Source organism: Neocloeon triangulifer, unplaced genomic scaffold, assembly GCF_031216515.1.
Source record: "Neocloeon triangulifer isolate White Clay Creek 2 clone unplaced genomic scaffold, ASM3121651v1 ptg000006l, whole genome shotgun sequence".
NCBI classification, from domain to species: Eukaryota; Metazoa; Arthropoda; class Insecta; order Ephemeroptera; family Baetidae; genus Neocloeon; species Neocloeon triangulifer.
Genome location: NW_026775549.1, coordinates 88,462 through 102,421, shown reverse-complemented (window position 1 = coordinate 102,421; position 13,960 = coordinate 88,462). Strand labels below are relative to the sequence as shown.

The 13,960-nt window shown below is 37.7% G+C and overlaps 3 protein-coding genes across 4 annotated transcripts; all 3 read right to left on the bottom strand.

Moving 5' to 3' along the window:
* Positions 1-1,524: 1,524 nt before the first annotated feature.
* LOC132194283 (tRNA-dihydrouridine(47) synthase [NAD(P)(+)]-like) lies at positions 1,525-2,505 on the bottom strand. The gene is made up of 3 exons (XM_059615454.1): positions 2,338-2,505; positions 2,161-2,271; positions 1,525-2,106 (listed from the first exon to the last, which is right to left on the bottom strand). Exons 1-3 carry the CDS (start codon positions 2,419-2,421, stop codon positions 1,846-1,848), a joined length of 456 nt encoding a protein of 151 aa, XP_059471437.1. The 5' UTR covers positions 2,422-2,505; the 3' UTR covers positions 1,525-1,845.
* A 3,624-nt stretch (positions 2,506-6,129) lies between these two features.
* LOC132194281 (protein bowel-like) lies at positions 6,130-9,062 on the bottom strand. The gene is made up of 4 exons (XM_059615453.1): positions 8,546-9,062; positions 8,259-8,397; positions 7,019-7,571; positions 6,130-6,910 (listed from the first exon to the last, which is right to left on the bottom strand). The coding sequence occupies exons 2-4, from the start codon at positions 8,272-8,274 to the stop codon at positions 6,511-6,513; spliced, it is 969 nt and encodes a 322-aa protein (XP_059471436.1). The 5' UTR covers positions 8,275-8,397; positions 8,546-9,062; the 3' UTR covers positions 6,130-6,510.
* A 2,506-nt stretch (positions 9,063-11,568) lies between these two features.
* On the bottom strand, positions 11,569-13,171 carry LOC132194327 (uncharacterized). Of its 2 annotated transcripts, none has more exons than XM_059615508.1 (6): positions 13,116-13,171; positions 12,956-13,055; positions 12,688-12,864; positions 12,443-12,631; positions 11,999-12,373; positions 11,569-11,946 (listed from the first exon to the last, which is right to left on the bottom strand). In XM_059615508.1, exons 1-6 carry the CDS (start codon positions 13,124-13,126, stop codon positions 11,770-11,772), a joined length of 1,029 nt encoding a protein of 342 aa, XP_059471491.1. In that variant the 5' UTR covers positions 13,127-13,171; the 3' UTR covers positions 11,569-11,769. The 2 variants fall into 2 exon arrangements, with proteins under 2 accessions (XP_059471491.1, XP_059471492.1); XM_059615509.1 differs by having other exon boundaries at positions 11,569-11,940.
* Between the last annotated feature and the right edge of the window lie 789 nt (positions 13,172-13,960).

Sequence of the window (13,960 nt, the reverse complement as noted above, 5' to 3'; positions counted from 1 at the left end):
GGTTGCCTCTCTTGTTGAAAAGCATGTGAGGGGATGATTGATTGTTTTTATTTTGACCAACTTGTTGCTTCTGATTTAATTTTAAAAATGCATCTTTCCCATGCTTGTTAAGATTTTTTTACCGTGGTTCCAAATGATAAAAATTCCTGACCCCATAATGTGTGATTGAGCTGAAATTAATGGCCATTCAAATGTCCAGACGTGTTCGCCTCTCCGATCACACGCTGCGTTAGAGAGAAATTGGAGTGCCGCTTCGTATATGTTTCCGTGACAAAATGAAACAAAAGGATTGTGTGTACTTCGTTTTTCACGAAAACATATACAAACATCAGCTCACGCTGCGGGATTTGCACTGACCCGAAATATTTCTCGTCCCCCTCGGACGTCGAGTATGGGAAAAAATAATGTATTAAGAAAGATATTTCATAGTCAGAAGTCAAGATGCATATTTTCCGCTCGCGAGAGCGACGAGATACCCGTGAAGAAATTAATTCAGTCCTTCGCGTGAAACATCTTAACTGGTCTCTGCAGCGCTGCGCAAAAAAGATATTTTCCCTCTCGGTGCACGCGGCGATAAAATCGTTGAATGAAATACGATATTTCATAAATTAATTTTCACATTAACAAGATCATTAAAGCGGTCGTATTCCAGCTCGAGGGCAGTGCAGCAGAAATATTATATATTAAAATTTGCATGAGTGCCGTTGCGAGATTGACTCATTTTTTCCTCATTTGTTCCTGGCGAGTGCACTCGTTTTCTTCTTAAACGCAATTATCCGGCTGACGGGTGTATTATATGCGTCGTTGAAACTTCACTTAAATATAAAGAAAAAGGAGCTTTGTGTGCATTGGAAAGCGTGGGAAAAGCGAGAGATACACCCACGAGTGCGGCGCATCGATCACAATGCGGCGAGAGTCGGGGCTAAACTCACGCGTCGTGCGCGCCTTAAAATCTCTCGCCACAAATGCTGTTTCCTTTTGTTTCTCTATACCGAGCGCACACACACCACGATTTGGATAATGATAAATGTTTCCAAATGATAATCACTTATTTCTGTATCATTTCACGCCCCGTTATTTTCGGAATTTTCCCACCGCCTGCCCCAATGCATGAGAACATGGAGGATGAGCCCAGCCAATTATCCCCAATTTGGGAAGTGACACCGGCACGATATTTCAAATGAAGACGACCCGTTTCCTGCAAAAATTTCAGGAGAAAGCAAATAGTTCTTTAAGGGAATACACTAGAAGTAAATATCTTTTCTGATTTGAATGCTCATTCTGTGTCATGGCTTGTACTTTAAAAACGAGAGTTTCATATTTGTCCGCAAAAATTAAGAGGGAGGAATTTCTGAAAAACTGAAATCTTTGAAAAAAGATAATTTGCGTTTTAATAATATTACATTATATTACACATTATAATATATGGTTTGAAATTGCATTAATTAATTGTTATCGTTATATATTGTTTTTAGTTTCTCTGATATACATTTATTATACTTAATGAATAATAAAAAAATAATATTTGTAAAGAAAATTGCAATGTTTATTTATTCTTGAAGCATGCACATTATAGGTTGAAAGTACGGTAATTAATAGAATCTATTAATGATGTAAGCATGATAGGATTGCAGAGAAGATTTTATAGCAACAACATATATAAACTTGATCAGCTTTGAAGAAACTAATTCTACAAATTTTTAACATCAGAATAACAACAGGAATTGAGATCGGAATGTTCTGAAAAGCATTTTCTCATAATTTTATCATGGTTCAGCGCAGAGATTGATGCAGGAATATGCAAACCATAATGAAGGAATGGTTTCATTGGTAACTGATTTGACGTTAATTTTTGATACTCCTCGATCTACTACGGCGCCCATTGCGATTACGGGAGCCACTGCGCCTTCTAGAGCCACTGCGACGCCTTGAGTGGCTGCGGCTCCTGGGCTTATTGTGTTGCCGTTGTTTGTATTTCTTGTTCTTCTTATTCTTAAGTTTACCGTTACGTTTCCTTGCTTTTTTGGTCGTTGGTGGCTTCTTTGTGGTGGTAGTTGTAGTTGTGGTTGTAGTGGTGGTGGTGGTTGTAGGTTTCACTGCAGCCACCTAACAAACAACAGCAAAGATTAAAATCAATCAGTTTTTTGAGAAAAAATATACCGCTTGTTTTTTTGCTGGTTTGACTTCAGTGTCATCATCATTGGCATATTCTTCATCATCGCTACGTTTATCCCGAGCAGCGGCGGCGTCATTCACAACTTCCTCCGCCTGCTATTTTGAAGTTTAAAATTTCTTTCGTCACTCAATTCTTCAGATTTCAAAATATCAAATTCTTACCTGAACTGCTGATTCAAACCCAGTTCCTCCGGAATCTGCAAAAACTGCAGCGGCAAAAAGCACCAACAAGTGCCACGCCCGCATGGTGACTGCAGGTCTTGTCAATTCTCAAGTTTACAGCATAAGGCAAACTTGCTGCGATCGTGCGGTTGGGCCTGTGATAATCTGTGGTGCGCACTGCTCGTATCTGCAGATTATAGATATCTTGCGATAATTTTAATTTTGTAAAAACCAACGTAAATATAGGCTTGTAGGGAAGTAAAAAGTACCGGAAACGAGATTACTGCACATTATATTTATCTATCTAATCAAATTGTAGGTAGAAAGACTGTGTAGCAAGTATAAAATTCAAAATAGTAATAAATCTTTCTGGCTTAAAATACAAAATAAGGCACGATGAAAATAAAAGTCCACAATGAACATTTTTCACTTTTAATTTAATATACTTCACTTTTTTCCCTTCAAAACTTGCCTCATCATATCTGTGAAAATTCAAAATTACATGGAAATTCAATGCATAGTCAAATTTGCAAAACCTGCTAAATCAAACTTCCTTCTTATGAGTTTAACGAAACAAACGTTGTAAGATTGTCTTAATAAACTTTTTCTTCCGGTGTTTATATTTATTATTATTATTTATTTACTTATTATAATTATTATTTTTTTTTAATTATTAATTATTAAGCGAGCTTTTTGGATTTAATTATTATAATCATGTAGACAACTTGGCTGCCAATCCACTATATAATAAATTTTGCCAGTTTCCATTTTTACATTAAAGATTTAATAGATATAATTAATGATATGCGCTTTTATTTAATATTTAAAAAAAATGCATTATATGATATGTGCGGTGGCGGCACTACTTGCTCGTCGCTTTTGCAGTAAGAAAGGCAAAGAGCGCCGCCGCGCACGAGTGGGAAGCCAGCGAGTTTTGGCGGATGGCTGGACCGGTTTTGTCTCGGAGGGATGATCACAATTGTGAAGCTCACACAGCATCTCTGAGATAGCTCGCGCCATGCCTCTAGGCGTGTGCCCGGGTCGTGACCCCCTCGTTCCTTTGGTTATGTGCGCGATGGGAAGAACTGAGGAATGAGAATCTCTCGCGCTCGCTCTTGCTCGCTCGCCCATAAACTTCTTTTCCCCACCTGCAGCCGCCTACTAAAAAGCCATAATCCGTAATAATAATATATGCAACCAACACTCCCACACGGCGCGCATTGTACATCATAAACTAGTCCGAAAATACTGAAAAAACAAAACAACAACACACGACCACGGCGGCGTAATATAATTGTAATCTTGATGAGTGGCTAATGCTTTTCCAGTGTACTCAAAACTTGCAAGCACGTGAAAAAAGTACTTTGCATTCCGACATGTCGTACCTCATCGGACAATCCCTCTCACTCGTGCATTTACATGAGACGTTTAATTGCGTCAAACTGTGTTAATGATAAGGAAACAATATCGCAATAGACCTCAAGTATCACTGAATCCTCTTGAAAAAGTGCAGGAAATAACATTTTAATTTATTAAAATTATATGCAACTTTTAATAAATGCCAATAGCAAATATATAGAAGAAAAACTCCAAAATGTGGAAAAATAAACTATAAAGATAATACCTTCTTAAATTTTATGAATTAAATGGTACTATATTTTTTTACGAGTTTCTAATTTTGTGAATACCCCACTCTGACCAAACTTGTTATGTTTAAAAATTATCAAAATATTATGACTTTTCTCCTTTGAATATATTTTTTTCTAGTATTTGAACTAATGCAATTGATAGCATTGCTTGTTGAACAAGGAAATTCTTTCATTTTATATAAAGAGAAAAATTATGTACACTCATCGTTAAAAATCATTTTTGCCAATTTGCGACTCATGAGCAATTTTCCCATGCACCTTTTGAGCGTTGCGTTTCCCCGTTCCGTGTTGAGTCATTTGCCGAGCTGGAAATTGATTTGATCTAGTTGTGCCTCCGCTAATGGCTCAGTCTGCCGTGATTTAGCGCCAGGTATGCCAGGTATGCCCTCCTTAATCATATGCCGCCCGAGATGATCAAATTACCGTGAGAATGGACCCCTTTAGTCGCAGCTACAACAACAACAACAGAAGAAAGAAAAAAAAAACAATTCCCATCGCGCAGGCCATTAATTATGAAAGAGATCCCCGCTCTCGCTGGGTGCACTGGCCATCGAAAGCATTGTTCTCCAGACCGGCCGTCACGTACCACTTGAATAATCAAAATAATTGACTCGACACATTTTTCCCCTTGCAAAATACACACGTAAATAAAATTCGAAAGGAAACGAGAAATTTCGTGTTGCCGCCGGCGATCTTCAAAGTTTATTTGGCACTTTTTAACATTCGGAAATTCCTCTTTCTCACCTTTAAACTTTTGACTACTTAATAATACCACTCGTGTTTCTTTTGTTCCTTCTTTCCACGTCCATTGTTTCCGGAAACAAAAAGAATAAGAATTAAACAAAACGAATGTGATTTGATTTATATAATAACAAACGGCCTCTCTGCGAAGTTCAAATTCTGAACATTTACAAATGAGCTGCGTGAAATCACAAATGCGCGGAGACCGCTCGCAGGTAGTAGTCGTTTTTGTTAATTAACTTTCCTCTCTCGGCGGCGCCGTCGTTTTGCCCTCGACTAATGCCGCTGCTGGCGACGGACAATAAAATGAATCTCGAACAATAAGTGGCCGCCGTTTTTGTACCGCGGCAGTAGTTAAGCGCTCAAAACGCTGTTTATGTAATTAAGCCCGCAATCAAGGGCGCCAATTTTTTTGTTGGCTCGCGCGAGCTGTGTTATTTTCCAAAAGGTTGCACTTAATGATGGATGTGTAACAAAAAAATAAAGCAGGAACAAAATTTTATGAACACTTTTTAGGGAGGCCCGTTTCTCTTCCTTACTTTTTTTTTATTGACAACAAAATTGCGTCTCTTGCGTGGTAGTAAAATAAAAAATATAAAACTGCTGCGCTTTAATGTTCGCTGGCCTTTATGACGTCATAATAGAATAAGCATCCGGGACTCACGACACTATTAACCATCAGCCAGCGGATAGATCACGACGATCCACGCGCGCTAAAAACACACATCGTGAGATGAGCCCTGGAAATAAATGGCGCGCGCTGTTATCACACGGCTGAGCACATCATCTTTTTTTTCGGCCGCCCCCGGGAAGAAAAAAAAGAGTGAGCGAGCAAACACATAAATCCATCATCATGCACGAATGCATTGCCTATCGAACAGCATCGTGAGCATCACAAATTTGTCTTGCCGCGCGCGCTCAGCAAAATTATAAATTACTCTGGCCGCGTTTCTCCTCCTAGATCGATGCGCCTTTTATCTGATTGATATGCGCCGCGACCTTTTCGCTATTGTCTGTGTGTAATTTGAATTGTGCACAGGAGATAATCAAGGAGGTTATCTCGAGAAAATAATATGCATAAAAGTTTGGGATATTTTGAGTTGATGCCTTCAGAGAGGAATTGCAGCGAGTGGAGAAAAAGGGAACTGAAGTGAGAGCGCCTGGAGTGGAGTGATATCTGCAACTGGCGTAACATGGGAGTCGAGATGGTTGACAGCTTTGCTTGTCGCGACTTGAGCTGCCCAAACCTCTTGTATTTATTTTATTTTTTGAAGAAAATATTAATTTAATATTTAATAAAACTAGATATTATAATATTTTTTTAACCAAAAGAGTTGTAAACTTTTTTTTTAATATTTAAAATAAAATTCTTTGTGTTAATTTATAATCATATATATTTATTCATGACGTATCATAGCACAATTAACTGATCAGAAATCTCTTTTCAAAGCAAATGCACAGTTAATTTATACATTAATCATAGCCGGTAAATTTATTTACAAGCACATACATTACAATAATTTATGTTCTTTGACAATAATTATATATTTCACAATAATATATAATAGAATTATACTCCCATGCATAACAGGCATTATATATTATAATTATACACTTAATCAACCGCTCTGATGATCAATAAAACTCATCAGCTAGTTCAATGTATTTAGTCAAAATCAACCCGGCCCCGCTTTTTGACAAACGGGCCAGTCCTGAGTGCAAATATTTGGCTTCAAATCAATTCATTAATTAATAAGTAGAATCATGGTGCTTTTTTTCCTTTTTATCTGCGCATGATGTCGTCGATGCTGAAGCTGAAGGGCTTGTTAGGAACTGACGGCTGGGTGCCTTTGACTGAGAGGTCCAGGGTGGGCTCGGAAGCCTCGGCCAGCAGCTCTGGAGGGAACAGGGCGCCTTCGACGTGCGTCAGGGCGTGCCTGCGGAGGTCGCAATTGCGCCGAAAGACTTTGCGGCACGAGTGGCACTCGTAGGGTTTGTGGTCGGTGTGGGTGAGCAGGTGGGTTTTCAGGTTGGAGCGCTGGTTGAAGGCGCGGGCGCAAACCGGGCACCGATGCGGCGCACTTTCCTGGTGCAAGATGCGGTGCACGGCCAGAGTGCGCGCCTGACAGAAACCTTTGCCGCACTGCGAGCACCGAAAAGGTTTTTCCTTCGAGTGGATGTACCTGGGAAATAAAAAGAAAAATTGAATTTTTGTTCAAGTGACGGAAAAATTATTCTGCAAAGCAGTAATTTCAATGCTGAAAATTTTAAAAATTATATTTAAAATTTACCTGTGGTCTCTAAGATGGTCCTGCCTGCGGAAGGCCTTTCCGCAGATGTCACAGTTGTAGGGCCGCTCGTCGGTGTGCGTCCGTTCGTGAATCAGCAAGTTGTAGCTTTTGGTGAATTGCCGGTTGCAGTACTTGCAGATGAATTGCTTCTTTGGTCTGTTGGACGCACCCCTGCCGCCCCTTCCTCGACCCACTCCGGTGGTCAAGGGCACCGGGGCGGCGGCCGGGGTCGCCGGATTGGCCACTTGGCCGCGGTAGTACCGGAGCCACTGGCCGACCAGCATGTTGTAGTGAAGACGCAGGTCCTGCGGGGGGTACTGCAGAAGGCTGCTCGCCTCAGGGTGCTGCTGCAGGTAGAAGGTTTGGTGCAGGTGGTTGTTGATGATGAGCTGCTTGTGGTCCACCACCGCGGGCGGCCGTTGCAGCGCTGGCTGAAACGCGGAACGTTCCAGGTCGAATGTGAATTTGCTGCTGGCGGGGGCCAGCGCTTTGCAAGGTGCTGCGGGGGGTGTGTTCGGGGGCGTCAGGGCCGCTGTGGCTGACACGTCGTTTTCTGTTAGCAAAATTTAAAATAAAAATTATTCAATGCAACAAAAAATAATATGAAAAGGATACAAAGTTATTGTTGAATAATTTTATATTTGTATGCGTATAAAAATTGCTACATACTTTTCTTAAAGAATTATCTTTTATCCGGTTTGATTTGTTTGATAATTCATTTCATTTTATTTCGCAGGTAAAATTATTAATACTCATGCACGGAAAAATTTAAGCCACGCTTCAATTCGTGATTTGGATTGGTGAGCACATTGAGAAATAAAAGTACAACAAAAAGTATTTAAATATAAAGCTAAAGCAATTGGATCGTGATTAAATATTTAAAAAAAAAAACAGCTTCTAAATAGCGCAGTGAAATTATATGATCACAAAGTAAATGGCCTGCATTAAATATATTTTTATTAAAACCCACCTATTTGCTAATGCTGATATTCGTAAGAAATCTTTGAATCTATAAAAATATTTATCAATACCTTGCATGCAATTTAATTTGTGAGAAAAAAACTGTGCAAATTAATATCAAGTAATTGAACAGTCTTAATTGTGTCATTCAAAAATAAATATCAATTGCAAGGTAAAATCTGAAAAACCCCTGGCAAAAATCAGCTTGTTTAAAAAAGAATTATGGGCGCGCAAAAGAGAACGGCGCGGCGGACGAAAAGCAAAATGCAAAACGCCTTACCTTGGACTGCATCCATCTCTGTCGGTGTCAATCAGAGGAGCTACTGGCGGAGATGCTTGCGACTGCCGCGGTTGCCTCTATAAAACGCGCTGTTCGTTCGGCGGGTGCGTGCTTCCTTTCCAGCAGTTGCAGCAGCTACCTGATACATATACAATAAAAAAGAAGGAAACTTTTTTAACACAAAATCCCGAGGATGCTCGGCGAGGCGCGCATGCGTTTGTGCCGCGGGTCCAAGGGGCCCGGTACCATTGGTCGCGGCGGACTCTTTCTCTATCAGCACCGCCTACCTATTTATTAATGAGTCCAATATCACTCGCTACTGGATTGCGCAAGAGTTTCCCAACGCCGAGTGCCAATCCCTTCCGCCGCGCTCTATGCAAATCCCGTCCTCCTCTCCGTGCCCGCTTCGCAAGCCCTCGCCAAATAAGTCCGTGCAGATTTTCAACTGGCTCCCTGGCCAAAATCCATACTGCGCGCTCGCTTCACACAAAAAACTTGCTCCTGAGGCAGCCTTGAAAAAGTTGTGTCATCAAACGCAAAATTTACTTTTCATACTGAAAGCCACGATAATATAAATTATTTGTATTTGTCTTATCAGTGAAATTACAAAATCCTCTCTCGAAATTAATTTTTTTTAATTCTGAGAGGAATTACTGTTTTGTCGCAGCGATTATCAAAAAGTTTAACTATCGCAGCATCAAAATAAAACTTTTCCCGAAATAATACAATACATTTCAATCTGTTTCTTTCAAACTCATAGAAACAAATTTTAAGATTCATTTGTAAAAACTTCAATGATTATTCGTAATCGTTCAAAAAAGTTTGATGACTCTATATTCCAGCGAATTAATTAAGTCCGCAAATATTAATGCATTTTCCGTGTTTAGTAGAAGAGGTTAGATTTTGATTATCAAGGTATTGTTTATATTGAAGTTCAATTTACAAAATATGATTTATAATTATACAAACTTATCTAGGGACACTTGTTCTTATTCATAATCATAATTCTTAGTTAACCAAAAGCACTATCGCGAATTTTGTCGTCAGGTGTAACTCCACGCAGTAGGTGAGAATTAACGAAAGCTCGCATTTGCTGAGGGGAAGTGCGCGCGGCAGACGACTGATGCCGATATGGTGCGTTCATCATCAGCTCTCACAAATTGCTCTTTATCTCTGCGTAATCGTCGCTGCTCGCACAGCAGAACTGCGGGTTATAAATTCACTTTACAACGATATATAGATTTGTGCGCGGCGCCTTTGATGTGGCCGCCCGCGCGCATCACACAGCTATAGAGCCGCGCGCGCTGTCGCGTCCTGGGCGATATCTACAAATGACTCCACCCAAAATAATAACAACACTCACAGCACATGCTGCATGCGCCACCTTGGTTTAAACCCTTCCTATTGTGCTCCGTGATCCCGCGAAAGTCGGTAGAAGCATTATGCGGACTTGTTATTTTAAGTCTCTTGAATGAACTGATGATGATGCTCAACTTGAAAATCCAAAACTATATAAATAGAAAGAAACTCTTCTGAAAAAAAAATGATATTTTTATCTGAATAAGATATAATTTTATGACATATTGTATTGAACGGAGTTTTTTGATACGTTTTTTGGTTGCTTATTTGATTTAATCAAAATAAAATTAGATAATATTAGTTTTAAATTTATAAATGGGAAAAGATTTGAAAAAATCATGTTCAAGAAAAAGCTGGCAAATTCAATTCACCTATTCAGCATGATTCAACTTTAATTGTGAATTTCTTTCACAAAATATTTGCATAATTAATTTTTGCAACATTTAACAAAATTTTATTTCAAGCATAGCAAATATTTTTTTTTTTTCAAAAATCTGTATTTATTTTGAGATTAAAGTGTACAAATTAAAGCATTTAATAAAAAATTTCAATTCTAAAAACCACTACAAACTTTAAAACCTCAATAGTCGATAGTATTCTATACCCTGCTGTCTAATATAGAGTAACTTCAGCCCCTGTGTGTATGTTATATTTTTCATTTCCCTCTCAACTTCCACCACACCACCTTTTTTGGTGTTTGCCTGGTCGCGTTTATAATACGGTTCCAATAGTCAGTCCAAGAGTGTGAGCGCGGCATTGTGAGGCTTGTCAAAGAGAGGTAAAGATCAAAAGACGCCGACAGACACGACAACTACTTTAGTGAGCTGTGCGGTGATACACTTAATGTGAAAACTCACCCAATATATATTACGACGGGACAAAGAGCAGCACTTTCTATCTCAATATTACGGAAATTGTGAATGATGAGAGATTGACGCAGTGCAATTTTTAAATCAATAATCGTGTGGGCGTTGGTCAACAATTCTCAATTGTGATTCTTGGGAGAGGCCTTTTTATGAACAATTTTTCCTTGGTTTCAAAAATTAATTTTATGTGAAATAAATAATAGAGCTCTAAATTTTAAGTACATGTAGATAACAAAATGTAGCCTAATATTATGGTGATGAATATTAAAAAGAAAATTTCATCCTCAAAATCGATAAATGCTGTAAATTTTGCCATTTAATTTATTAACGTGCTTAATTTAGTATTTTAATGAAATTTTTAACAAAATTTAAAACCAAACGTTTTATTAAATCTTGGTTTGGCCAAAGGACTATTTGATTTTGTTTCTATATTATCCATTTTACCCAATTTCGGGGGAGTGCAAACATAGGATTAAACAATGACCGCTGAAAGAGCAAATATCACGCGCGCCAGCAGGAAATGTATTTATTGGTTTTTATTTAGATAAGGCCCCAATATGCCATCAGAAGCACGAACTGCCGACGTCCCCAGAGCTCCTCAGCAATAAACCACAATAAATTTTTACCTGCTTCCATTGCACTAGGCAGTTTTATTATTTGATGTTTGCACCGCTCTCTCCTTTTTTCTGTTTGCTGTGTGAATTTTGCAGCAATATCAGAGCAAGCGGGGAAACAAATAATAATAAAAAAGAGGCGGCGGCACCTCAAAAGGTCAAATAAAGCGATAAGTAAATTGCACTACCGCCGCCACAGATAATATGAGACCGTGCGATTGTCCGTGTAAAAAAGGGGGTGCGTATGATGTCACCTTGCACATAAATTCACTTTTTGCTACTTCATTGAATATTTTGTGTCAGATTACTTGGATTAAACTTGGTAAAGGAATGGAGTGGAAAGTGGAAGACCAGATTTTTTTTAAATAATACAATCAATTAGCCTGCAAGAAGCAAAAATTTCACAGATCAATAAAATAAATATATCAGGTTATTTAAATAGCTTCAAACAACGGCAACAATGTTCATGATCTGTATTTTTTTTTATTCCAGTATGAAAATTTAGAAAATTAATTTTTATAAAGTAACTATCGCTTTATAATTATTTTGGTTTGAATTTCATTTTCACTGAATATTATTTTGTGGTACTTTTTTTAATTACTTTTAGTTCAAAGATTCTTCAATTTATTAATAGTTATAAGTAATCAGAACCATAAATAAAATTCAGCCTAATTATCCAATTGGAGGTTGGTTGATATAATTCCTCTCTGCAGTTCCACAAGTGCCGATTGAAATGCCAGTCTTATCGTTGTAAATCACAATTTCATTTATAGGAAGCAAAATTTTAGCGAATTTGAACGATTTGCTGCTGTCAGGAGATGAGGGATGGATCAAAACAGAAGCCTGCGACTAAATCATCATGATAAAAAATTCAAATTTCAATTCAATGGATTAAACGTACCTTTGCTTTTCCACCTTGATGAATTACCACCAAATTTAAAGTGATTGGAGGAAATAGCCGTTTGTAAGGCACGTATAAATCATTTGCATAGTAGTAGTTGTTGTACCAAATAGTTCCAACGATGGAACCTCTTTCTCCGCATTCAATCAGCATTGCGCTCATGGAATATACATTTGGCACTGGTGGCATAATTCCTATAACTTTGCTGGGAACTTCTGAAGGAAGGCTAGTTGCCGGTGGAGCTATGTCTGTCACGATTGACGTTACAGAATCGTCATTATTAATGTCAGGGGCAATCGTCTCTTCCCTTACAGCGTATTTTGCATAATCATAGTAGATAGGACTATCCAAGTAGCAATACATTTGAGTGCTTTTCTGTCATAAGAATAAAAGCGATTCGATATTTTTTTATTTAATTTAATAATTAAATTTCCATTTCAATACCTCAGATAAGCAGAAGTCAATTTGGCAAGAGTCAAGAATAAGAGGCACTTTATCAAAATTGACCTGAACGATGGATCCCAAAATTCTATCATAATTTTGTATGTCCTGTGCAATCGATTTTCCCTCAATAAATCCAAGAGTTGGACTCAATGAACTCGCACTCACAGTGACTCTAGTTTTAGATATTTGCTGACCAATTTTTTCTTTTTTTATTAAAATTATAATAAAATAATAATAATTGATACCTTAGAAGTGTCCGCTCCAGAAAACGTTACCTCGTAGGTACCTGGCTTACGTCTGGTCGTAGTTATTGTCAATTGGACTCTATTGTTTCCATTGTCGCAGGTTTGTAAGTCCACATCAATTTTTCCTAGCATATTTTTACTTTTGGAGTTCAAGAGCGAGCAAGTTTTTAAATTCCGCTGCGTTTATTAGATAATAATTATTTTAAAAACTTTCAAATAGTTCCAGTCGCATAAATTTTTTTAAACTATTTCATTAATTATATTTTACCAAGAAACTGCACACCAGCGATGGCTTTTTCTTTTCTTTCTTTTGAGCAGAGTTAGCCAAATGAAAGCAGAGGATGGCAACAAGAAGTAGAAATGATTTTCTTGTGGCAAATTTTTTTTAATAAATGAATTTTGCGCAAGAATTTAATGTGATAACTTACTGGATCCTCATACTGCTTGGAGTGAAACTTTGCTGTGCATAAATTAGTATCCACACAACGTATATGGCGTTTAATTTTTGTTACAATCGCTTTCAATAGGTCTAATAGGGTCAATCGTGTAAAAATGCAAAAATACGGATGTTGTTATCTTTATGGTTTTTGAAGAAAAAATGCAAAACAATAATATAATATAATCCCTTTGTTTCTCTCCATAAGCATACAATTGAAACTATAGGGTATGGTGTAAATTAGATATAATTTACACCATTACAATTGAATTTTATTTCAAACGTGAAGTTGCTACCGCAAAATTAGTTGTTTTTTTGTCCGATTTTTCTTTCCAATTTTTTATATTTTTATTTTCAAATAATAAAATTGCAAAGGAATTGATTTACCCTACAAAATGAATAACATAGGGCAGATAAAAAAGTAAAATAATAATAAATAAATAAATGCGTCCCTTGAGAATTTTCTCACCCTCTTGGTCTAATTCTTTTGAGCCGGATTTTTTTCAATTTTTTTTATACACCGACGATTGGGCGCCTGCATGTATCTCCCCAAAATCTATGAAAAACATCACGCGTGACTAAAGCCCATACTTCTCACTCATTAGGGTGGGAAAAGTTTAGGGTTTCACTGTGTTGGCGTTTGCCACAGGTAATAAAATTATGGACAAACGCACGTCTTTCAAGATTGTGATTTACTCGGAGTTGAACGGATCACGAAGAAAAAAAATCAATGAAGTGCGTGGGAATTTTAAAATGGTACAAGTAATTGTCCTTGTACTTTTATATATTTTTATTATTGCAAAAAAATGTGAGAATAAATTAAACACGTTTGATTAC